General features: G+C 36.4%; 1 protein-coding gene across 1 annotated transcript in view; it reads right to left on the bottom strand.

Annotated features, from left to right (window-relative positions):
• ATM (ATM serine/threonine kinase) overlaps positions 1-27,505 on the bottom strand; it is a 121,770-nt gene that overhangs the window by 4,224 nt on the left and 90,041 nt on the right. Inside the window, 13 exon segments of the mRNA XM_020996097.2 lie at positions 1,795-1,960; positions 5,219-5,368; positions 9,279-9,395; positions 14,039-14,179; positions 15,353-15,435; positions 17,128-17,266; positions 18,099-18,257; positions 18,677-18,790; positions 19,940-20,147; positions 21,288-21,505; positions 22,337-22,450; positions 25,439-25,606; positions 25,755-25,989. Coding sequence (XP_020851756.2) covers positions 1,795-1,960; positions 5,219-5,368; positions 9,279-9,395; positions 14,039-14,179; positions 15,353-15,435; positions 17,128-17,266; positions 18,099-18,257; positions 18,677-18,790; positions 19,940-20,147; positions 21,288-21,505; positions 22,337-22,450; positions 25,439-25,606; positions 25,755-25,989 — 2,012 coding nt within the window.

Here is a 27,505-nt window from a genome sequence, read left to right as displayed (position 1 = left end):
TCAAATACCACAGATAATACGGGTACTAATTTGTTAAAGCTAAAACATACACTCTTCCTTCCTTTTAACAAATTACAAAAGTGTAAAGTCACATGTCCTCTATCAGTTGCTATTACATTTTAATGTTATTTTGCTTGGCTGTTTCAGGAAATGTACATTGTGAGTAATGTGTGAATGTCTAGTCTGTATCAAAATGAAATTTCTCACTAAAAATAGTTTCTCGTGCCTTAAGATGACTTCATTTCCATATATGTATTTTACAAATAAACTCAACTTGGGGCAGCTAACTTGGGGCTTGGCACAGTGTACAGAGCCCAGGCCCTGCAGTCAGGAGGACCCGAGTTTAATTCCGGCCTCAAACACGTAACACTCACTAGCTGTGGGACTCTGGGCAAGTCACTTAACCCCAATCGCCTCACAAAAAATTAAAAAAATAAACAAATAAACTCAACTTACACCTGAGTAGGGCAAATTTGAGCAGCTTGAGTTGAGATACATTCCTAAGGACTCAGACCCCTGTGACAGGAAAGGAGGAAGGAAGGACTGCACCAAGTGCTTTACAAACATCTCATTTTACCCTCACAACAACTGTATGAAATACGTGTTATTACTATCTCCACTTTCCAGCTGAGGAAAATTGAGGTAAACAGATGTTAAGTGACTTCTCTAGGATCATACAGTATTAAGTGTCCTCCTGACTCCAGGCCTAGCTTTCCATCTAATGTGCTACAGAGTTCCCTTTAGGAAATTAAATACTCCCTTACTTTGAAAAACTAATCTAAATGGTTCAAATGACCATTACCATGGGTAAAAGTCTCAGTTCATACTAATTATATAACAAGGAGAAATATTACTTCTGTATGTTTTTAAGATATCAGGAAAAATTAGGCCAAAAGTGTGGTATGTCTTAAAATGCAGAGTTGTTAGGATGGGTTGTCTGCTCAATTTTAAATTCATACTATACACTCTGGTCATTCAGAAGGAAATAAAAATATTATGTATGGAACACCAGACACTAAGATATGCATCACTGCTTCAGCCCCCAAACTGAAAACCTGCTGCCAAACACAAAATATTCTTGCACTAACAATGTAGTATGAAATTTTTTTTTATGTAAGCCTCAAGAGTTTTAAAATTATCTTTTAAATATGGTTGAGTTTTTTTGGCTAGGGTAGGGTTTTAGGGGGTAGGTAGGTGGGGAGAAGAGGGGTTCGGACTTGTGAGTTCATCAGTGTAAGGAACTTCCAGTATAGAAATTAAACTTTTTCCACCAATGCAAATCAGCAACTCATTTGCAATTTAAAATCTTTGGGAAGTGCCTAGGACATTGAAAAATTGAGTTACTTGCCCATGGTCATACAGCAAGTATGAGTACAAGGTAGGACTTGAACCCAGGACTTCCTGATTTCAAGGCCAGTTCTCTACTAGATATATGCTTTCTCATTCTATCTGATACGCAGAAAATAATAAATTGAATAGACAATTAATGGACATGTTTCTATATGAAATAAATAACTACCACCAAGCCTATTCTCCTACCTACTGGTCAGAGGTTAATGGTCAACTGCTTGCAAAACATGACAAGTTTTATTCAGGGCTGGGCAGATTTTCTCCTGAAATGGGTCCAAAGGGCATACTCTTGTACCTCATGTAGTGGGAAAAACAAACAGGCTACGAAAAATCTTTGTCAAATAATGCAGATAAGATATATTTCTCCACAATCACAGCTTGTCAAGGGAAAAAGAACTCATCGCATTTAAAACAGCTAAAGTTGTTAAGTATTTAAAAGATTACCGATAGAAGAAGTAGCTACACTGCGAGTATATGCCAACCGTTTTTCAAACCAAACTGCTGGGTCCAAGAATTTTTCCATGCAAAAGTAGCGGAAGACTGGCTGAAAGTTTTGGCAGACATCCATGAAGGCTTCATACTTTTCTTCAAAAGATTTCTTCTGCATGTCCTTTAAGTAAAATGCCAAAACATTACTACTGAAAAAAAAAATGCATCGAGTCTTACCATGGGCATTTGTTGTCACTGTTGTTTTTCAGTTGCGTCACACTCTTCTGGGGTTTTCTTGGCAAAGATATTTCCTATTTGCTATTTGTTTCTCCAGTTCATTTTACAGATGAGGAAACTGAAGCAAACAGGGTTTAAGTGACTTGCCCAGGGTTACACAGCTGGTAATTATCTGAGCCTGCGTTTGAACTCAGTTCTTCCTGACCCTAGGTCTGGCACTCTAATTTGCCACCTAGCTGCCCCTGCAGGCACAGGACACAACTAGGCCTGAGAGTGGGGAGGATAATCCAAATCAGAAAGCCTTACAAGCAATTATATTTTTCTACAATTATTGTATTTGAAAATTAAGCTACTCATAGCAATAGTTACTGCTATGAGTGTGACTGAAAAGATGGCACTGGACATACAATCAGAAGTCCCACATTTAAAACCAGACTCCAACTACATAACTGTGGACAAGTCAGACTGTCTCTGAACTAATCCTGGAATAAGCAGACAAATGCAGGTCCTAATACACAACAGGGCTCTTTCCACTAGGCCATAAGATTGCTTCTGTGCACTAAAGTATCTCACAGAATTTTTACAGGAGAGAGCAGTACAAACTGTGAAGCACCAAAGAAATAAAAATAAAAACTACTGTCATTTTAACCAAGAGTCACTTCCAGCAAAGCCTGGCCCCTTTGTTCTAGTGGCTGCAGCCAAGGGAGAGGTCTGCTTCCAGTATTTTCCCCCCTCAAAATTCTTAAGACAGAAACACCTCACTCCTGATGAATGTACTAGAGCTCTTCATTTCTGAATATAATACTGCCAACCCACCATCAGCAGGGTATACATTTTGAGTTGTTTTCTAATAATGGTGATCCAGGTTTAGTGCAGGATGGCATAGCAGGAAAAAACAAAGGACTTGAGGTCAAGCTCTGTCACTTACTGGGGTGTGTGACTTTGAACTAATCACTCAACTCTCTAAGTGTTTGGGTTCTTTGTAACTTAGTCCCTTTTGAGAAAATTTGTAATGCTATCATCAACAATAGGCAGCCTTTAACTTTATGAAGAGATTTACTCATATATCTCATTTGGTCTTAATCATAATACTATGGAGTCAGTATCATGAATATTAACATCCTCATTTTACAGAAGAGGAAAATGAGGCTTAAAGCTGAGAAGAGTCAGAGATGTGATTTGACCCAGATCTTCCAAGTCTAGCACATTTTCATTCCATTCCATTCCATTTTCCATTACTGTCAGAAGAGATAAAACTAACCAGCTTATGTTAGGTTAGAACTTGTATCATATGTCATATCATGAAAATTATAGTTACACTGAAAAATACCCTATTGTGACGAACTTTCACACAACTGTGTTGCATTAAAAGCTAGAAACAAAGAAGCTCTTAAAATGAACAAAGGCAATTTTAGAAAAAAAAACTAATTGGCCAGAACTTTCCAAAAATTCTAAGTTAAATAAGCAAAAGATTACAAGATTTCCTTTAGTATATATTTAAACTACTTAGGAGGAAAATGGTTTTATACATTAACAAGTTATATGTTACCAGTTCTATTTACAAATAGCCTCCAGTTTACAGCATCAGTTGTTGTTTCCTACATGGAAAGGTGCCTACTCTTTGCTAGAGTCATCAAATCACAGAATCTGAGCCTGTATGTTCAACTGCTTAATGTGCTTCATCACACACATATAAACACAAATATACATGTGTACATATGTATATAACTACACATATCTTTATAAATAGATCTTAATACATATCAGAAACAGATAATTTAGAACAATTTCCTTCCTACCTTCTCCCCACTCCCGTACTCAATAACAAGACATGCTCAGAAACAAGAGACTTCTTAATAAGCCTCTAATGTACGCCAAGCCTAGCTTTCCATTCTTTTCCCCCGGTCCCCATTTCTTTAGAATTAGAAAAACCTGTGAAATAAATTAGTCCATAAATATGAAGTTCGACTTGCCTCATCATTACTGAAGAGTATTGCTACACTTCTGATGGAAAACTTTAGTATTCAAGCATGGCCCCAAAGAAGAGATATGAGAAGATACCTCTAATCCCACTCCTTTGCAGAGGGGAGAGGGCCATAGATGTGGAACAACGCATTTATTTTCAGACTTTTAAAAATGTATTTATAGGTCTTGCTGATTCTTCCTCTTTTTTCATTTTTTTTCCTTAAAAAATATTTGTTATATGAGATGGCTTTCTAGGAGGTGGAGGTAGAGGAATACTGGGAGAAATTTTGGCGATATAAAAACAAAAGATCAGTAAAAGTTTATTTTAAAAAAAGGTTCAGTATTATGGTCTGTTCTCCATACCCTTCAAGCTATACTTACCCTAACATTTCAGCTGGCACCTTTATTTAGGGCTGCCCACTGATATTAACAAAGTCCACAGAGAACTACTCTGCTCACATGTCTTCCTGCCAACTTCTATCCATAAACCTTTCCTTCTACCAAATTAAAGCCAAAAAAAAGAAGGGCCAAGCTACCAGGTGCATAGGGGACTAAGGATGAGGTACTGACTAGGACCTGAGACAGGAAGAGAGTTTAAACCACAAGTTCTTAACCTAGGGTGTAAGAACTTGTCTGTTTGATATTCTGATAACTATTTCAATATAACTTTTTAATCATATGTATTTTATTCTGTGAATTTACAAATATTATTCTGAAAAGGGGTTTGCAGACTTCACCAGACTGCAAAGGGCCCGTGACACCCAAGAGGTTAAAAGCTTCCGGTTTCAACCAAAAGCTGTGGTACTGTGTTTCTTTTGGTGGTAGATACGAGTCTGGACCTATGATTTCATCAGTGGAGTGGAACATTTAATGTAGCAACTCCTTCCATGAAAACCAATTAGCAATTCATTTATAGCTGAAAGCGTTGGAAAGTTTCCAAAGTTAATGGAAGGTCAGGTAATGGAGCCAAAATTTGTCAGGCACCAGATATGGACCCAGGTCTTGCTGACTCTAAAGAAGGCCCTCCACCCACTGGACCATGGTGCCTCTTGGTGCTTTGTAAAACTTAAGAACCAACCCTACCTTACTTTATTGTCATACACAGACATTTTCATTGTGGTGTCACATATGTGAAGGTACTTTGTACATTAAAACATTTTTAATTACAAATATCAGTGTTTGAAATGCACTACAAAGCAATCTTAAAATGGTATCTGATTCTATGATTGTGACTTACCATCATTTTCTTTTGGCACTGATAAGCACTAAAGTCCTTTGGCCTATATCTTTTATGAGCTCCATCTTCATTATTAACAAGAAATTCACCAATGGGCACTGTCCCCGTACACCATTCAAGGACGCCGCTTCGCTGAGAAAGGGGAACTACCTATGGTTGCAGAAGAAGTATCTTTTACATATGGTAAGGCACTATTAGAAATAGGTAACATAATTAAAATTCAGCTATGAAACTCTGTGTGGAACATTCTATAGAAGCTTTGTAGACTCTCTGGCAAAAATGATACAGTGGTTAAGTTTGCAAAACTAGTCAACACGGTGATAATGTCTGTGTGCACAATTTCTACGTAAGAAGAGCAGTATAGTGCTGGCTCTGAGGTCAGAAAACTGAGGTTCAAAACCCACCTTGGATGCATACTATCTGTACAACCTTGAGCAAATTACTTAAACTGCTCAGGCCTCAGTTTTCTCAACTATTTAATGAGATTGTTGTTCTAAATGGGCTCTGTGATTGCCACTAACTCTAGAAATATGATCTGAGGATCTTATAAAAACTATAATGAAGCAGTAGTCAGCAAAACTATTTGGTGCTGATGGAAAATAAAAAAGAAAAAGAGATCAGTGGAACAGACTAAATAAATGAGAAAGGAAAGCAGTCAAAATAAGCAGACCAGTGTTTGACATACTCAAGAACATGAATTACTTGGGGAAGGATTCCCTTTTTGACAATAACTGCCAGGAAGACTGGAAAAGAGTACAACAAAAATTAAGTCTGAACCAATGTCTTATCTCATACCCTATAGCAAACTTAAAATGAATTTGGGATCAGAAAGCAGCCCTAATATGAAAAAAAATTAGAGTTGAATGAAAGCATCTTTCACAACTTTGTCCAGGAAGGGAATTCTTACTCAAACTATGGATAGAAGAAACTATAAAAAGCAAAAAGCCGGTTTCTATTACATAAAATTTAAAAAGTATTTGCATAAAGAACTAATGAAAACAGACTGAGAGAAGCTGTTAAATGGGGAAAATATTTGCATCAAATATCATTGATAAAAGTTTAATATCCAAAACACATAGAGAAATGCCAAATCTATAACACCAAGAGTCATTCCCTAATAGGTTAAGTGGCCAAAGGATATGAATGGCCTTCAAACGAATTGCAAACTGTAAACAATCATTTAACAACATGCTCCAGCTGCAAGATAAATCCAACTGGAAAAAAATTACAAAAACTATTAACAGTTAATGTGAGCTATGAGAAGCAATGCATACAATACACTGTTGTTAGAATTGTGAAATTGTATAACTCTTCTGGATATCAGTTTGGAATTTTATGAAAGGAAAATGACTAAAATATCCCCTCCCTTGGACCCATCAATCTTACTACTGGACATATACTGCAATGGAGTCAAAGACAAAAAAAAAAAAGCCCAAGATATTCATTGAGGCAGCCAAGAAGTAAATATAAAATGGGTGCCCACTGACTAGTGAATGGCTGAAAAACAAAACAACTACAGTAATGAATATAATGGAATTTTATTTCATGGAAAATAATGATGACTATGAAGAATTCTGAGAAACATGGACACATTTGCAAGAACTGACACAGAATGAAATAAGCAAAACCCAAAACATATATATACAATGAAAATAACGTGAGGAAGGAAATCCAATTCTTAATTAGCTGAAAACACTAGCAATGGTCCCAAACACTAAGAAATATTAAATATACTTCTAGCCTCTTTGTATAGAGGATGGGGACCATTATGGCAGAATGCTGCATATACTGCACCTGAGAAGGTGGTAACAATTTCCAGTCCTATGGATGGCTCCTTTTAGGATTCTTGTAGTTAAGAATTAGTCTTCTTTAATCAAAGCTCCCTTATACTTGGTCATTACAAACTATCTTGGCTCCTCCTGTGCCAAAATCACCATGCATTTATTTGGTATATACCTTACATTCACTTTCCTGTGAAAACGTTTCATCTCCCTAGGAGAATATGAGCTCCTTCAGGGCAGGGACTATCACATTTTTGTAATTGTAACCCTAGGAACAAGTGTCTGATACACAGTAGGTGCTTAATAACTACTTACTGATTTTCAGATGAAGTCATCATACTGGATATTTCTGCTTGCTTTTTTTTTTGTTTTAAAAGGGAAGCTTCGGGGGAGGGGGGTGCAGCACAGGGTAGAGGAAGGGGCAGGTTCAAAAAATGACTCTAATATGAAGACAAGTAGTCAATAAAACATTTTTAAAAGGAAAGAAAAATATGTGGGAGTTAGACTATAAGGGTTTTAAATGACAATGGAGGCATTTGTGTTTTCTCTTACAACAAACTGAGAATCACTGAAGTTTCCTAAGAATGAGACTGATTAGATCCATACTTTAGAAATATCAATTTAGTAGTTATGTGTAATATGAATGAGAGGAAAGAATGGAGGTACGGAAGACTAATTAGGAGGATGTTGCAATAGTCTACCTGAGGGGTAAAGAGGACTTTAACTAAAGTGATGGTTTTTTGAGTGGGAAAAAAAGGGGTCAGATGTAAGACTTTTTGTGGAGGGAGAATTGACAATTGGCAAAGATTTGGGAACTGATTGTATATGAGGGTAAGAGAGAGGGAAAAGTCAAGGATGACTTGGAGGTCGCAAATTATATGAATGGAAGAATATAAGTCACCAGGACAGAAACAGAGAAATTAGGAAAATGGGTTGGTTAGTTACATTTTGGGCAAGTTTAGTTTTGAGGTGGAGAGAGATATCCAGGCAATAGTTGGTGATGAAGAACTGAATGTTAGGAGTCAGATAAGGGTGATGTCTATTTGTTAGGAATGATTGTCATAGGAAGTCATGTTCTGCAGGAGCGAAAATATTTAAGAGGGAAGGGAAAAGAATTCTAGCTTTGGCTGAATCACTAGCAGACTATAAGAATTTGGTGAGGTCTTTCTTTCTCTGTACCTTAGTTTCATCACTTGTAAAATGAATAGATCGGCTTAAATGATTTCCAACTTTAACACTGTATAATCTCTGAACAACACATTTATTAAGCACTTGTTGTTAAGGTCACTGGAGAACACAGAAATCACCATAATCCAGGTAAAACATAAGGAGCTTCTGCAGACTTACTGGCAGCATGAAATAAAAGAACAGGAGTGACCAATGTTGTGGAAACAGGCAAGATTCAGCAACTAATTGGATACGAGGGTGAGGAAGGAGTCAAAAATGACTCAATTTTTGCAAACCTAAGTGACTGGAGTGTACTTAACAAAAACAGCCAAGTTTAGAGGAAGTTTTTCAGATGAAGTTTTATAAAAGATAATGAGCACAGCAGAAGAAGATGATGAGAAGTTTTACAGAAGATGAGTTCTGCTGTGGACATGTTGAGTTTGAAATGCCAAATGGAGAACTTGGTGGAGATGTAAAAAGAACGGTGACATAGGACTACAGGAGAAACATTAAACCTGTATCTGTTATTGGAGAAGTTATCTACAGGTGATAATTAAACCTATGAGAGGGAGAAAAGAGAAAAGACTGTCACAAAGGCAGGAAGAAGATTGGGAAAGAGCTATGCCAATGAAGCCAAGGGAAAACACAATATCCAGGAGGAGGCCAACAGTACAAAAAGCTGCAGAGAGGCCAAAATAGGATAAGCACTGAGAAAATGTCAACGGGTAAAATAAATAGTTTAAAATAAAATGGCACATATGCTTTAAGACATGGGTGAATGAGAGTAGAGGGTAATAAATCAGATTATTTCCTCTTAATGATTAACTATTGTTATTTTCAGTGATTAATTTTTTTTAAAAAGCCAAAGGAATCTATATTATATGAAAATGACATCTAACAGGGGCAGCTAGGTGGCGCACTGGATAGAACACCGGCCCTGGATTTGGCAGGACCTGAGTTCGAATTCAGCCTCAGACACATCACACTAATGTGTGATCCTGGGCAAATCACTTAATCCCACTGCCTAGCCAAAAAAAAAAGAAAAGAAAAGAAAAGAAAAAAAACAGAAAATGACATCTAGCATACCTGTTGTGGTAAAGTAAAACTTTTACCTTATACGTGCAAATGGTCAATTTTCTCTTTCTCGTATCAGTGTTTCTCTGGAGTAACATATTACACATCTGGAAAACTTGCTGCATCACTGCATCTTGACGCAGGTCATCTCGACCCTTTAGAAAAAACAAATACAACATGATATAACTTATTTTCTTTCTTCTTTTCTTTTTTACTTATTTTTTTAAAAATTTATTTAATTTTATACTTATTTTCTTAAGAAGTATAACTTATTTTCTTTTTAGCAAGGGAATATAAAAATGATGTTCCTTATAAGAGAGATGAAAAAATTGGCCTGAGTTCTTCAAGTAATTGACATTGAATTCCATCTTTTCCAGAACAGACTACCATTTAAGGTAGGCATGTACTTAAAAAAAAAAACCACAAAAATCCTCAAACAACCATTTTCTCCTTCCATTGTCCTTGCTAATGACTAATAGAAATTTCTGAAACTAAGACTTAGAGGACTCTCATAGGTGCAATACTGAGTACTCAAGAATCAAACAGATGTAGGGCTGACCTCTAATTCTCCTTAGCTTTGTCAGAGACTCTAGGGAGTTTCTATTAGCTTGGAAAGGATGGTAATTGCCACCTTCTGGAATTTTCCACAAATGAAGAAAGGCTCTTGATATGAATTCAAGAACATATACTTTAAAAAATATTTAAATGGACTACTTAAAACCTGAACATAAAGTCTCCTTTTTTTCTTCTCCTTATTATACCTTCGTGTTTTCCTGTGGGAGACATGGTAACAGTGTCTAGTAGCTTCACTAGCCAGCCAATAAAACTGAGGTCATTTGAAAGCCTACAAAAACAATTATCATAATCTAAAAAGATTATCAATTAAATTAATTAAATCAATTAATTAAAAGGTTATCAAATAATCAAAAAAGACATCAATTCTCCCAATATGCTAACTCAGCCTTCTTGCTGCCTCAATAATTAAAAAAACAACAACTCCAAACAAGAAGTTGAGCAATTCAACTCAATAACCATTTATTAAACAGCCTACCAGGGACTGTGCTAGGTCTAGGGATTCAAAGACAACAACCAAACAGTCCCTGCAAGCAAGGAATCTGCATTCTTATCTCTATTTAAGCATAAAAATAAGCAACATAGAAAATGTGTAGCAAGTCATTTCATGGAAATGAGACTCAACCTAAAAGAACAGACCTTGGGTATCTAGATTGAGCCTTACAGAGAAAGAGCCAGGTGCTGTAAAGTTGGACTGAGGAGGGAAAATGTTCCAAAAATAGGGATAGCCTGTACAAAGTCAAAGAAGTGGGAAATGGAGCAGCATGTAATAGGACAGCAAATATGCTGATTTGATTAGAATATAAAATGCATAATGTATAATCATCCTGGAAAGACATGTTAAAAGAGGAGCTTTAAACAAATCACCTTCCTTTCCACGTTTCTTAATACACTCTTTCCCCTTCCCCTACTCTGAGGGCCAACCACACTGGTCTGATTGCAGGTTCCCTATGTGTGACTCTCAATCTCCCTCTACAAACCTCTGCACCAGCTGCTCCTATGCCTGGAATATACTTTCTCTCTTCCCTCATCTCTGCTTCTTCTAATTCCTTGTTTCCTTCAAAACCCCCAAGTGCCACTTTCTGCCAATTTGTCCTGGCTTGTCCCTCTCAAATTACTTTTTATTTTTTCATATACTTTGCAAATATTATTTAATTATCTGTTGACTCTACTGACAGAATGTAAACACCTTAAGAACAGGGACTGTTGGGGCAGCCAGGTGGTGCAGTGGATACAGCGCCGGCCTTGCAGTCATGAGGACCTGAGTTCAAATCTGGCCTCAGACACTTGACACTTACTAGCTGTGTGACCCTGGGCAAGCCACTTGGGACTATTTAATTTTTGTCTTTGATTCTTTAGCATTTATTACCAGTGCTTGACACAAAGTAGGCACTTAAATCACTTATTCCCCCTAGAAACCCTTTCTCCCCTCCCACAAACCAAAATAAGTAGCCAAAGGATTGGGAAGAAGAATCATTCCAAGTGTCATGAGTTTTGTGTCATGGATTTGAAAATACTGATAGATGATGGCACACTTATCAAATGCTGTGTATGACCCAAATCTGGGAAGGTTAGTTTGATGAGAGAATCAAAACTGCAAAGTGCTTTAACAGGCTAAGCAATGGGTAGAATCTAATAAGATGAAATTTAATAGAGCTGAAGGCAAAGTACTTCACTTGAGTTTAAAAAAAATTCAATTGCAAAAGTTTAAGATGGGGGATGGCTAGGCAACAATTCACGTGAGAAGGACCTGGGGCCTTTTAAGTGAACTATAAACTTAATCCGAGTCAACAGGGTGACACGGGAGGCAAAAAAATGAACTTGAGAAAAACAAGAAATCAAGTGGGTATCCACTGATTGGGGAATAGGAAAACAAGCTGCAGAAGATGAATGTGATAGCATTTACTTTGCCATAAGAAACACAATTTAGGGGAGCCTGGGAAGATGAACAGCTGCAGTGGGGAACAAAACTGGGACAACATTCATTATTACTACAATAGTGTAAATACAAACACTGAGAGGCAGCCAGCCCTGACGAATTTTAAGGACCAATACTGGCCCAAGAGAATGGGTGATGAAGAATACTTCTCAGGCACAGGATTGTAGAGACCTCCAAGCCCTCCAGTCTAATATCTCCTTGTTTAACAGATTTTTCAAAGGACCATCCTAAGATCCAAGGAGGCTGCCTTTACATGCAGGTAAACAGCAACAGGGGGGCCCCTGAACCCGCAGGCCTCTTACTTCAGAGCACTCCTTCCAAAGTGCCACAGTACTTCCTATGTGGAATTCTGTACATGCCATCAGATATTCACAATGCATTAATTTTGCTTAAATTTTTTTTAAGTAGTGTAAGGGAGGGTTCACTGGGAAGAGGTTGTATAAAGTAACAAGAAATGATTGATGCAAAAACAAAAGGGATCAAAACTTTTTAAAAAAAGCTAATACAACCTTGGGCTACGTTAATAGAACTGTCCAGAATGAGAGAGATGAAAGCTCCACATCAGGAATACTGTTTCCATTTTTCAGTACAACTCTTTAGGAAGAACATTAACAAACTAGAAAGTGTCCAGAGGAATAACTAGGATGATGGAGAAATTCGAAAGCAATCTACTCATTTATATCATATTGACTTATAGACACATCCTCCACAGTCTCAGGAAAGGACCTCATTTCCTATGTTACTGAAAAAAGCGAAGCCATTTAGCTTGAGCTCTCTCCTCACCATCATACCACAAAACCTTTCTATGTCCTCTCCCATTTTTTCTACCTTCCCTCTACTCTCAGAAAATGAGGTGGTCATCTACCTTGCCAAAGATAATCTGTGCTGGTATGACCCTATGATTCACAAGCTCATGGGATCAGAGATCTAGGGTTAGAAGGAATCCCAGATGCAAGTCTACTATTATTTTATGGATGAGAAAACTGAAGCCTAGGGAAGTCAGATGACTTGCCAATAGGTACTAAGAAATAGGTACTAAGAAACAGAGCTGATAGTTGAATCCAGACTCTGAACCTGACTATAGACCTCGTACTATTTTCAATAGACAGCAAAATCCTTGAGTGCTGCCAAACCAAATTAAAATATAATTGGGAAATGTTTAACAAAATAAATAAAAATAAAGTAAAACACAGATGATGTTAATTTGTGGGTTTATAGGTCAATATGCAGCCAGTAGGAACAATATCTACTTGAGTTTGACTCTACTGGTCTATACTAATGGCTACCACTTACTGCTCAACCCTTTACAATCTGCTTCCTTCCTCACTCTACTATAATTGCTTATTTCAAATTATTGAAAGAGCTCTAAATTAGACACTGATCTTTCATGGCTTTCTCTGTCTTCTTAGAGCTAAGCACCACAACAGATAAAAGTGGTGGGGCTGAAGTCAGGAAGATTTGAGTTCAAATACTGCCTGAGATACTTACATGTTGTGTGACCCTGGGCAAATCATTTAACTATTTGCCTCACTTATCTTAACTGTAAAGCAGGGATAGTACATACCTCCCAGGGTTGTAAGGATCAAATGAGGTATTTCTTTCTTTCTTCCCTATTCCTTTCCTTCCTTCCTTTTTTCCTCTTCTCTCCCTCCCTTTCTTCCCTCCTGCCTTCCCAATCCTTCTTTGTTTCCTGCACTGGTTCCTTTTCCTAGCCCTGGGTGCAGGTATCCCCACAGCTTCCTCTGACCTTTTACTCTACTCTTTTCCTTAGTAATCCCTATCCCAACACGTGACTTTAATTAATATTTCTATGCAGATAACTTCTAAATCTTTATCTCTATTCCCAACTTCTCAGAACTTTAGTCTTATGCTTTCAGATTACTGCAAGACTAAATATTCACACTAGAAGTCCTTCCTGGTATCTCAAACTTAATATGCCTAAAACTGAACTCATTATACTCCTTCCACACCTGAATCTCCTCCTACTTTCCTTATTTCTTTGGATGTTACAATTCTCAAATAGCCCAGACTTAAACCATGCAGTCATATTTGATGGGTTGATATTCAGTTAAAATAAGGAAAATTTTCCTAATGATTATAAAGGCCTCAAAGTGGAATGAACAGTTGGGGAAGGAGATGAGTTCCTTTTCTTTGAAGTTTTTAAAGGGAAAGCTAGACAACTTCTTGTCCTAGAGATTCATTTTTAGGTATAGGTTGGGCTAGTGATCTATAAAATTCCTTCCTAACACTAAGATGCTGTAATAATGCAGAAATCAATGAACCTACCTTGACAAGCTGTCTCCTCTCTCTGCCATCTGACCCTACACAATCTATTATTTTAGGTAGATTCAGGCCTCCTGCTAAACGAAACTCTTGTCTGAATGACTGTATAGTCACCAGATTTTCATATTCCCCTGTAGGGTCAACCTAGAAAGATTCAAACACAAGAGTGAGAGATAAGATTCATAATATTAATAAACCAAAAAATAAGGTATGTATTACCAGTAAAAAAAAAATTCAAACAAGAAAAGATGTAGCATTTGGCTACATGAAAATGTCAACTGCTAAGGACAACTTGGACAGCCACTGTACTATCTTACTTGGTCAGAAGAATTAGAATAGGAGAGTTTCAATTAGTTATAAAGATATACCATAAAAAGTCTACTTCTATCACTAAAAAGTAATCTCAAATTGAAGTCTACATACAATCTAGTGTTATTATTTTTTACTCATTATAATTTTAGCTTGTTTTTAACAGAAAAACAAACAGGAGCTCACTTTTTTTAGAAGAGAAAAAAACATGGCAAAATAAGGTTAGAGAAATATTGCAAGGAAGAGGGAGGAATTTTCTAAATCAGTACTATTCAATTTTGCTTTTTCCAAGTAAGCATGAAGCTGGATAATATAGTTGGAATACCTGGGAACATATTAGTTAGTGGCTGATTAATAATACTTAAAATGCTGCCAAAGGTTCAAATCAAATAATCTCAGAAGCAGTTAGCATGGAAGCACACTAAAAAAGGGCCAGTTATCTTCCCCTTCCAACATACTTATTTACCAAAGTAGCAAGTTATTATTCTGATGACCTGGCACTGAGAGGACTACACAAAAGGATTTTTACCCCTGAATGTCTAGTCATGGGATAGCTGGCCATCAGCTTGTCCATAAGCACAGGCTATTCAAAACCATTTACTTTTATTACAACTTTTATCCTTATCCATTCAGAACTATTAATTAATTAACTGTTTTGAGGTTTTATTATTTAGAGACATGCTATACTATGAGGTCTTATTAACAGTTTCTAAAAACACACTAACAAACCTATTTAAAAAGAAGTTCCTTAGGAAATCTGAAAGTAAGCCTGCTACTGACACAAGGGATTTTAAATTCCTATCGTCAGTTAAGGAACAAGCCACACAGTCTCCTTTCATGAAATCAAAAAGGGAAGTAGAATGAAAGAATAAAATGGAAGAAAAAACTTTGAAATACTTTAGCACACTGTAAGGTAAAGATCAACTAAAAAACACTTTAAAATGACCCAAATTTAGGCCAAAATTACTTGAAAGAGAAATAATTAACATCACCCATGGCTCCAATTACCTTAAATTCCATGGTGGGAACAACAACGTCGTCTAAGTTCTTTAGTCTGGTAATGGGCTGGTCTGCAGGAATATTTACACCTTCTGTATTTAAAATAAGGATATTTTTAGTGAGAACTATCTATATGATTCATTAACAACTTGAGAAGTGGTGTGCAGGCAAGCCAAGGATAGTAGATGTGCTCTAGTGGCCATATACTAACCTTTACCCCAATTGTATACAGGGTAACCCTTGACCACAATCTCTATTAGGCTAAAATCTGAATGGATGGAGCATTGTCCCTGGTGTCATCCTTGACCTGGAGTTCCAAGGTTATAAAGTTGATCTACAGCCAATGATTATAGTACATAATATGGTCCTCATTTGACATTTACTTGAGCTGTCAGCCTTTACCACCCTAACTGCCCTCTCATCTTTTAATTAGGCTAGAATCCACCTGTGAGCATAAACATAACCTCTAAGCAGTATGCACAACAGCATCCACAATAGGGGCATGGTGCATTATTTCAATTAATAAATTAGTGGAAGGAGTGCATCGATATTGTGGGTGTAACCTATGTGCTACGGCAATGTATTATGGCAAAAGGAAGTGGCAGTGAGCCTATATATCATTAAGGAAACCCTATCTATATCCCCAGTCTTTTATCAGGGAAAACAGTAATGCTCTGGATAAACAGGAAAGCTTTTAACAGTTAAAGAGGAATAACATTTGGGTAAAAGAGATTATAAAGAAAATGAAAATGATAAACCTGTAAATAGAGGTTATATAACCAAACATAATAGTCTACAAATGTTTAGAAAATAGTATTGAAGATGGATTTTGTTAATACTTAAAAGTTTAGCACTGATGGGAGTGGGGGAGAAAGTGAATGAGGTTTTTTTCATTTTATTTTTTTTGCCTAGGCAATCAGGGTTAAGTGACTTGCCCAAGGTCACAGCTAGTTAAGTGTCAAAGTGTCTGAGGCCGGATTTGAACTCAGGTCCTCCTGACTCCTAGGCAGGAGCTCTATCCACTATGCCACCTAGCTGCCCCTGAGGCTTTTTTAAATTCCTAACTGATCACAGTTCTGCCACACAGTAGGTGCTTAATAAAAGTTTGCTGACTGACTGCGTAAACATGTAATTTTGGTTTTTGACATGTTATTTCTAAAAACGCTCTCATCTACACAATAACGCTCTCATCTACACACTAACAGGAAACTATTAATCAGAATACTGGCAACCTCCAATTTTTCAATAACTGATTATGGTAGTTTATGGATTATCCAGGCCCTTTGCTCCTTCCTACCTTTGATTTATTTTGCTACACATGAATATCTGTACCAGAGTGATACTGGGAGAAAAAAAAATATTAGACACAAATGATTCTATTTTGTCCGTTATCAGATCTATTAAAAACTCTTAAACATCCTGCCCATCTCTTAATAGAAGGGTGATGGACTCACGTGTAGAGTGAGACATGATTTCTTTGGACATGGCCAATGTGAGAATTTGTTTTGCTTGATTATACATGTTGTAATAGGAGTCTGCTTTTCTTACTTTCTCAATGAGGGGAAGAGGAAAAAATTAGAAAGTGCATAGGAAAGTCAAATTTGTAGGATATGAACATATTTTTCAGTTATCTACAGATTTCAATTATTAGGGCCTTTTTTCTTTCCCATTACTATTCAGGTTGACTGTATGTGATTGTGAATGTTTACACACTTGTGTATACTATTAACATATAACTGAAGAAAAAATTATTGCACCACGTCAATGGTCTTCTGAATACATACTTCTCTGAGCCTTCCAGGGACTGGCATCCATATTTGCTAACATGATATAAGCATCACAGAGCGCTTCCACATTTCTGACCATCTTAGCTCTTCCATTTTTGATAATACTTATTATGTTGTTTGCAGCCTCCATTCGATCCTAATTTTTTTTTAAAAAGGTGACTGTTATAGTAGAAACATACACAGCTAGTCATCCAGAACTACACGGAAAGCATAGAAGCAAAAAAGAGAAAAATCTAAAGTCTAGCTCTACACCTACAACCATCATAATTCCTTAGACACAAAACAAGTACCAAAAAGAGGATATCAAAAAAAGAATAATCCACAGGTAAATAATAAAGACCACTCAAATCTTATTAGTTTTTTTTTTCTGTTTATCAGTATGAGAAAAATTTCAAGATATACTGAATTTCTTCACTGTAACACAGATGGTGCCTTGAAAGAATCCTGCACCAATCTGACCTGGTGCCACCAAAAAAAAAAGAGATTTAAAAATTGAACATTGTCACAATTACTGTTTTCCCCAAATTATCAAAGGTACTAGTTCAGCAATAACAAGAAATCCAATTATAGCAAACTAATATATTATATACAGTTTTATGGCAAGAAAAAGGAAAAAAAATGAGAAAAATATATTTATCCTATGAAGTCAAACAGCAATGAATTCATGCCCTCCATATTAATTATGAAGACAATTTGAGTGCTAAGTCAACTTCAATTATAGCTTTCTATCTTATGAGAAGGCTTTTTGCACAGGAATGTGAAGAACTGTAAATGTGAAGCTAAGGCAAAAAGCAACAATAACAACTTTTTTTTAAGAAAGGAAAATCTTGTTTTATAAATGATACAGGCTTTACTATCTGTCCTACTGCAACACAAATAAATAAATGGTATAAAAAGTCTCAGTACTCTGAACATATGGTCCAAAAATATCTGATGAGATAAATGAATAAAGGTTTCTACCTACTTACCTCATCAAGCTGAGAAATTTGCTTTGGTGCATTTTTTGTCATTCTGCTTCTTGTTGCTGCTTCTGGTTTGGTTAGAAGTTCATCCTTATTTGCATTTGCTAAGGCTAGTATAATAAACAAAGTGTGATGGGGATGATCCAGAGAAATTCTAGCGATAAGCTGTTGAAAAGGTAAGAATAATTAGTTATCAAGGGGTAAACTGAACAAATTGAAACATAAGTTTCTAACAAACTGAAAAATAATCTACAAATTCATGGATGGAGACTTGCACTTCATTGGGTAATGTCCCTTGGGGATGAGGGGAGTGAAACTACGATGCACTGCTCAAGGAAACAAGGGGCAGAGGTACAGAAAAGGACCAAGAGATCTAGTTTCCACCTTTATGGAAAAATTTAGATGGGGCTAAACATATTGTGTATTTTCTTATAATACATAGTTATAATGGGGTTATAATACATACTCTGACCACAGTGAAAAGAACAGCCTCTAATGTAGGATAAAGAAAGCCATTTATTCTCTATCAAGGTGATGTGATAAGAAAGAAAATGCTTCTGGCTTCAAGCATTAAGCATTATTACATTATTCAGAACTTCATGAAATCCTAGGCCTCCCATCATCTTGGTTCCCATTCTAGCTGCCAGCTGGTACATGAGAGGCAGAAACTTGTATGAGGGAATCTTCACTCCATCTTTCTATTTTGGAAAAAAATCAGAAATTATTAATTAAAAAAAAATCCTATGAACCTCCAACCCACAGATTATTCTAAAGCTATTCAAAACTGCTTTAAATATTACATACATATATATGATGTTATACATATGTAATATTTTACATTTAACATACATTTGCATTGTGAGTAATAATAACTTAGTGATTAATAGTAGCTTGACTCTTCTCCCTTACTACTCATTCTATTCAAAGCCCTTTGACAGAGATTGCTATAACATGCCTGGTGACTATTATATCAGTGTTGATCCTAAAGTCATAAATTAAACTATATTAAGAATCATCAGAATTTTTGGCATTATTTGCACTGAAATTATATATTAAAAAAGCATGGATCAAAGGAAGCCTACAGAAAAGGCAAGTAAATAATAGAATGAGGCTGTCATTTTTCTTTTATTTTCTAATAAAAATAGCATGTTATTATCAAAAGTTACAATAGAATAGGAATCGGGGCCTATCCTAAATCTGAATGTTCTTTTTTTCCCATGAAAATGTTTCATTTCTTTAAGACCTTTTGATCCAAACAGTTTACAACATATACATTTTAAACTTAAGAGTAGGAGCAGCTAGGTGGCGTAGCGGATAGAGCACCGGCCCTGAAGTCAGGAAGACCTGAGTTCAAACCTGGCCTCAGACCAAACACTTGCCATTTCTAGCTGTGTGACCCTGAGCAAGTCACTTAACCCCAATTGCCTAAAAGCAAAAAAAAAAAAAACCAAACAAACCAAAAACTAAACTTAATAAGTGTAAATTTCCACTGAAAGCGAAGAGATTTTCAACAAAAACTTATACTGCCTTCAACATGATTTTCAAGACAATGACAACTGATTTTTCTATTCTAAATTTTTAAGGAAAATACATCTTCCAAGGCCACAGAGGGTAAGAAAAGTCCTCCTGTGGAGATGGGAGTATGGATTGGGAAAACAGGGAAAAGAGGACATAGAATTCTCTCATCTTTACACAAAAATCACACCATTACCATGAACTACAAGCATTTAAGTGCCTACTGTGTGCAAGACAGTTTGTTAAATTTTTCAGAAAACAAATATAGACATGGTCCTAACCTACCTTACTCTTCAATTTCCAGCCTTAAGGGCTGGAAAAGAAAATCTTACCTTCATCATGCTATTGACTCCAGAAACTGCAGAGTTTTCAAGCCAAAGGGAACAAAGTCGAAATATCCACATATCATGTTCTTCCCCACTTAGCAAACAGCTGATGTAGTTCTCAACTGCCTTACACAAGAAGCATTTGCGATCCTCTCTCAACGCACGGATCGCACACTCATCCAGCTCTAGCTCTCTCTGAACCTTCACTGTATACCTAATATTGAAGAATTAAAGTAAAAATAATAAATCAACTACAGTTATAAAATCTCAACTGGGCTAATACACTTATCAAGAAGGTCAGGGAGGTGGAAGAGACTTTAGGAATTACCTATTTCCCTCACTTTACAGATAAGAAAACAGAGGCCCAGAGAGAAGAGACTTGGTCCAGTCAAGTCACAAGGTAGTAAATAGCAAAAATACATTCAAGCCTAGTCATGTCACCTCTGAGCTAGGGCTCTTACCATAACATCATTATTACAGTTACCTGAGTTTATGTCTTATCCTTTACTAAACTCAAACCTCTGTAAGGGCCAAACTTGTGTCTTATCTACGACACTACACATTCCCTATGGACTAGCACAAAGTTCTATAGAGAACAGGCACTGAATAATAAATATTTGTGGAATGAACATCTGAACTACAAAAGTCATAAACAACAATCAATACAAATAGATCTCAAAATGTGTTATTATGTGTATTGTTAATGTTGAGAACTCAACATCTTAAACACCTTACCACCCTGGATAACAGAGGCAAAAGAAGGTGGCCTGACCAAGCTATCTAGTTTTCTTAATTCTATATTTCTTCAACTAGATGTAGGGCACAAATGGGTGAGGGGATTTGGTTACATTAATATAACTTATTTGTGCTCTGCTTCTTTATATTTTTCACTCATAAAACAAATCATAGCTTACCAGAAACAGCACTCAGATTGCAAAATAGATTTACAATGGAACCCACAGATATTAGAAATTAAATTCTCTCAACCAAAGAATAGTCATGATAACCCATCTCATCAAAAGAAATTCAAATACCAGAATGAAGATTATCATATTTCAGAAGTAAGAGGGCTAGAGAAATCAGCTTACCCAAACTCTTGACTTTATGAAAGAAAACTAGGGTAAATGCACTTAGAAGAAATGATTTGGTCAAGGTTCAAGAGCGACAGAGCTGAGACTTGAACCAGATCTTCTACCTTCAAACACAATGTTCTTTTCCAATAATATAGCACACTGCTTCCCAAAAACAAAGTCATGAAGAAAGCAAATTCCTATCTTCCACCAACATATCTTGTTTGGAAACTGTCAAATTAAACATTAATTAGCTGTTGTGTTCCTCTTTATTCAATTATTACCTGTTTGTCTGGACTTTGTGTTCCCTAAGAAGGCCCACTTCCTGTTTAGCCTTATTCAGCAGAGCTTGTTTATTTTCAAATTCTGATGATTTCATATAGTTTTCAATTCTTTGATACTGAATATCTGAAAAACGTGCCAATGATAGGAAAGCCTTCATCTTTCCACTCCTAAGTTTATCATTGCATCCTCCATCAAAACTGCCAGCAACTTCCACTGCCTAAAAGAAATACCAATTAACATCTACAAATATGTATACACATAATGATATATTTAGTAAAAAGAACCACTCAGTAAATCAAGGCTATTGGTATATTAAATGAACTTAACTATGGGGAATATAGCACTTTTTATGTAGATCTGTAGAAGGCTGACAAAGCACTTTCTCCATAGAAACTTCTAAGTAATATAAATACAATCTACAATCTTTATTTTACAGGAAACTGAAGTTCTGAGAAATTAAGTGACTTCCTGCAGGTTATCTAATAGTGTCCAAAACAGGTGAACCAGAGTTCCTAACTCCCAAGTCTATTATGCTTTCCCTCATACCAGTCTACTTTCATACACAAATCACAGTACTTTCTGGTCTTTCTGGGAGAAAATATATAAGACACTTTATTTGCATGTGTAGAATTAGCCAAGTACTTATTAATGACAAGCTACGTAAAAACTAAATTTTGTGTAAATTCTAAAGACGTACTATAAAACGTATACAATTAAGTGTTACTGTAGGGCTGCTGATATTCTGCTTCAAAAATCTGCAAAGTGGGTTAGATGAAAGGAAAAGGCAGAAACTTGGATGGGGATAAAATTTTTAGGTCTCCAGACAGAGCAAGTTAGCTGTGGGTGAATGAGACTAAATACTTTCACACACTCACCTACTGCTTTGTAGATAAATAATGGAAATGTGGGAAAAACAGGCAGATGTATATTCTAAAGGCATCAAACTCTCCCTGGATACCTTTGAAAACACTGTATTGGATTTAAACTAAAAACTAGAGCACTTGGGAAATTTAGGCTTTCTCATCAAAAACTATTTTAAAACTCTTACCTTTTCTAGGTATGTCTGCATAATGACTGTGGGATTTTCTAGGCAAGTTTCTGCCAACCAGTTTCCACATACTCTCAAACATTCTGTGTATATCAGTTTCAGACTTGGGTCATTCTATACAATGGAAGGAAATTTTTAGAAAATGGAGCTAATTATTATATGTATTCAAAAGGGTATACTAAAATAATGGGCTTACAAAATTACTCTCCTTTACCACCACAAGTAGTATGACCAAAAAATGCCACCCTACTTAAGGATTCCTGATGCAGTTCAACTCAGTAAATATTTATTAGGCACCTATTCCATCAAGCACTGTGGAGAATATACATACGAATAAAGCATAGTTCCTACCACCAAGGAGTTTATAATCTAGTAGGAGAAACAAAACATATGCACAAACAATACCAACTAGAATTTGCTAAGCAGACAGGAGAGCCACAAAATGATATGATGGTTGAGAAGGAAGATAAATTTTTTTGGCTGAGGGAATCAAGGAAATCTTCAAGAGTCAGGTGGCACCTGGGTTAAGATTTAAAAGATGGGAAGGAGTTCAATAGACGGACATGAGAGGAGGGCAGAAGGCAGTACAAGGCCAGGAGAGAGTGAAAAAAAAAAGGCACTGAAGTGGAAAAAGAGGAGGACAAGATTAGAAAATGGGAAATAAACTACTTTATTTGCAATGTAAAGTACGTGAATAAGAGTAATGTAAGATCAAACAGAAGGTCTACTCAAGATTAGAAGAGCAGAAAAAAATTCTCCCCAACAACTACTCCACAAAGTCCTAGAATATTCACAAGAAATTCAGGAAAAAAAACAACACAGAGAGTCATCTTTCAGTCCAGGTTAGCACAGGGAGTTACACAGAGTCTAGCCAGGAATGGCTTTCTGGAGCATCCAACATTCACTGAACAAGACCCTTGTCTGAAACCAAGCATGAGGACAAGAAGAAACCAAGTGCCAGCTGGCATCTGTCAACTCCCCACCCACTGCCAAGTCACACATACAACACAGACCAAGTGGATGTCAGTCCAAGGCAAAGAGTAGTCTCAGGCCCTGGTCTGTGCACTGAGATAAACAAGGTCAAAAATGTACTACAGCTCTGTGGCTCTGACTCTAGGAAGCAGAACACAGTCTTAAAGCTAGCCTTCAAAAAAAAAAAAGAGAAAGAAAAAAAAGCTAGCCCTCAACTTAGTGTGAAGTTCACCTCAGAATGATAAGGGTAAGAATCCCAGACCCAGAGGGAGCCCGCAGCTCTGTCATGCTAAACCTGCAGAGCTTTCCAAATGGCTGACAGTGTTTGGGTCCAGAAGCAGTCTGGAGCTTTAAACAGAGAAATAGCAACAGTTGTGTTGCTCAACCCCAAACCCAGATCAGGAACTTGGAGAGTTCAAACCAGGAGGTCCTTTCACTTTGGATCACATCACTTTAGGAGCAACAAAAAGCCTGAAGTATCCTTGAGATCCTAGAATGATACTCTAATTCAATATCCCAAGAAAGCAACAGAAAGACCCAGAAGGACCCAAAACAGGACCAAGCAAAGAACAGACATTCCTTCTAGAAATGTAGAGAACCTGGTCCTAACACAATGTCAGACAGAGAAGAATAAGCAAGCAAAAAAGAATTCCTCCATAAACAGCTATTATGGTGACTGGGAATCTCAAGACACAAACCCAAAAGAGAATGGCTTCAAAACATCTACAAACAGAACTTCAAAGAAAAACAGAGCTTCAGCACAAGTTCAACTAGAATTCCTGGAAGAGATTAAGTAAGAGTTTTTTAAAAAGAGTTAAAAAAAAGTTTTTAATACATGGAATGAGAATATCAGAGAAAAAATGGAAAAGCACTGAGAGCTAAGGAAGAAAAAAGTGAATAGGGAATTAATAGTTTAAGACAAGAAGCACAAAATCTCACCAATACAACAGAGTACGTGAAAATTATAATGGGAAGTAGCTAGGTGGTACAATGAATAGAGCTCCGGCCCTGGGGTCAGGAGGACCTGAGTTCAAATCTGGCCTCAGACACATGAAACTTACTAGCTGTGTGACCTGGGCCAAGTCACTTAACCCCACTGCCTTGTCAAAAAAATGAAAAGAAAAAAAAAAAGGAGAGCCGGCTAGGTGGCGCAGTGGATAGAACACCGTCCTTGAAGTCAGGAGGACCTGAGCTCAAATCCACCCTCAGACTAAATGTTTGACACTTACTAGCTGTGTGACCCTGGGCAAGTCACTTAACCCCAACTGCCTAAAAAAAAATTATAATGAACTAAACATAAGATAATTACTCCGTGAGATAACAAGAAATATTAAAACAAAGTCAAAAGACTGAAAAAAAAAACAGAAGGAAGTATAAGGTACTTCACAGTTAAACAGCTGACCTGGAAAACATATGAAAGAAGAGTGAATTTAAGAATCATTGGACTACCTGAAAGCCATGACCAAAACCAAAGGAGATTAGACATCATATTTCAAAAAAATCACAAAGGAAAATTTCCCAGGGTTCTTAGAACCAGAAGGCAAAGTAAAAATAGAATCCACAGGTCAACTCCTGAAAGAAACCCCCAAAATGTAAACTCCCAGGAACATCATATTCAATATCTAGTGCTTCCAAAATCTAGGAGAAAAAAATACTGCAAGGACTCAGGAAAAAAAGAATTCATGGACCAAGGTGCTACAGTCAGGATTACAGAATATAAAAGAACACAGAGTTTAGAATAGGATATTCCAGGAAGTAAAAGACATAATCTTACCAATCAAAATTAACTTGCCCAGTAAAACTGGGTATAATCCTACAAGGGGAAAAAAAATAAACTTTTAATGAAACAGAAGACTTCCAAGCTTCCTTGAAGAAAAGATGAGAGCTGAGTAGAAACTTTAAGATACAAACAAATGAGGCAAGAGAAACATAAAAATGAAAATATGAGCAGACAATTAGAAGAGACAAAACAAGGACGAATTGTTTACATTCTAATATGGGGAGATAAAACGTGTGTCACTTCGGAATGGTATCTTCAGGAGTCAGAGGAGTCTGATAATACTAAGGGGCTTTTTCAATGTAAAAAATCCAGTTTTTAAATTCCTAACAGTAAATAAAAAAGGAGCAAACCTGTGAAAAATTTTCATCTAGCTTCTTGATCATTTGTTTTAGAATACTTAGGGCAAGACTCTGTTCCTTTTTAGCCCAGAATACTTGAGCTTCCTCCAGCTGCCATTCAGAGATTCCACATCTTGCTGAAGTATACTGCTTGATTTGAAACATTGCCCTTTCAGGAAGCTGAAATAACAACAGTGACATCTGAATATAAATTTTATTGTTACCTGTTTCTCTCCTATTAACATTGCTTCCCTTTAACATCACCACTTTTATGACTATTAAAAGGACAGGCCTATGAGTTGCTTGAAATATTTTAAGTTTTTATTACCTGTGTGTTTCTGGCAGTCCGGGCCAATATAGATAGTTCTACAAGGTGCTTGGTGAGAATATCCTTAATACCTTCCCTACGCGAAGTCTCAGTTTCTTTTTCCATTAGGGTCTGTAGAATGACTGTACGCAAAGCCATGATAGGCTCTTGAAAACCAAAATCACTATCCTTGAGAAGCTGGGACTGTCTCTGCCACTTCCCATACACCTCAGTGAGTTCTCTATCAGTGATGGATCTGAAAGCATAGAGTTTTATAGTTCATACAGATAATGAAGCATAAGATGAAATAAAAACCTACAATCACACAGAAATAAGAACTGAATAGAAGGAATACAAAAGTGCTTTTGTCACACAAATAAACAAGGTTCTAATTTTGATTTTAAACATCTACCAAATTCAACAAGGAAGGTAGATACAAATTCACAGAGACAAACATTTTTACTTCATGCCATCAAAGATGATAGTGGACAGAGTATTTTCCCTCTCATCTCTTGTTCTTTCTCTCCTTCTCCCTGCCCCTTCAGGGTTTTTCTTAACAATTTTATCAATTTTCTTAGGTTAGGATATTCCTCCTTATAAGGAGAAATCCCCAAACCTCTGAGACAGAGAACTTTCAAAGATTCACCAGTTGAGAAAGTGTATTTCCATCCCACCCCACTTTCTTCAGGTGAGAAAACCAGAGGCTCCACCTACTGCAAGCATTTTTTTTAAATTCACTAGTCCAAAAACAAGTTTGTATGATTGTACAATGTTCAACTGCAACTTTAATATTTTATTTTTACAAGAAGGTACTATATTGAACAATTTTAACCCTTCATGTATCTTCCTCTTCTTCCACCAATCCATGACATTAAATTATGTCTGTTTCCCAGGTCTGACACTCACTTGCAACCTCCAAAGCTTCTTAGCAGTCCATTTTTACCAACCCTATCCACAAGTTAATATAAAAAAAGTGCCAAAGTTATACCCCAGACAAACAGCATATTATAATACAAAAAGCACTGTATCTGGTTTCTAGTCCTAGGATCATCACTCATCACCTATGTGACTTCATGTAAGTCATTTAAGCAATCCAACTCTCAGTTTTCTTATCTCTAATAAGAGCTCACATTCATAGAATATTTTAAATTTTGCAAAGTACTCTATTCCAGTATTTTGTAGCTGGACTCTGGTTCAATCTCATTTTACAGGTTAACAGAGAGGTCAAGTTATTCAAGGCTAAATAGTTAGTAAGAGGTAGAAATGGAACTATTATTACTAAGTACCCTGAGAATGAATATAGTAATTTTCCCATTATACCACGCAAGATACTCCTTGCCTTTCTCAAGGGGTTGTTATGAAGATTAACTAACATAATATATATAAAAGTATATTGTAAACTAAAATGTCTTATAAATTTAAAATATCATTTTCAAAGGATGCTAAATAGAAAAGGAGTTGGAGTACGAGGGGGTCACATGAAATTTTCTTCTCAATTAGAGCTGTTTTGAAAAAAAAACACACAGGATTATAGTTCTAGAAGCTAAAAATAATCTCAGATATGACCTATTCCAATCCCTTAATTTTATAGTCAAGGAAACTGAGGCCCAATGAGGCTATATGAATTACCCAAGGTCACATAGGTAGTAAGTAAATGAAACTTAATCCACATGATTAATTGAAGTTAAAACATGAATTTTACCTAGAAAAATGTAATCAAATAACATGCAATATCAATCTGTAAAATATCCTGGAGCGTCTGGTTTCTGATT

The sequence above is a fragment of the Phascolarctos cinereus genome, unplaced genomic scaffold, assembly GCF_003287225.1.
Source record: "Phascolarctos cinereus isolate Bilbo 61053 unplaced genomic scaffold, phaCin_HiC Scaffold_726;HRSCAF=1367, whole genome shotgun sequence".
Taxonomy (NCBI): Eukaryota; Metazoa; Chordata; class Mammalia; order Diprotodontia; family Phascolarctidae; genus Phascolarctos; species Phascolarctos cinereus.
This window is presented reverse-complemented; position numbering and strand designations above follow the sequence as displayed.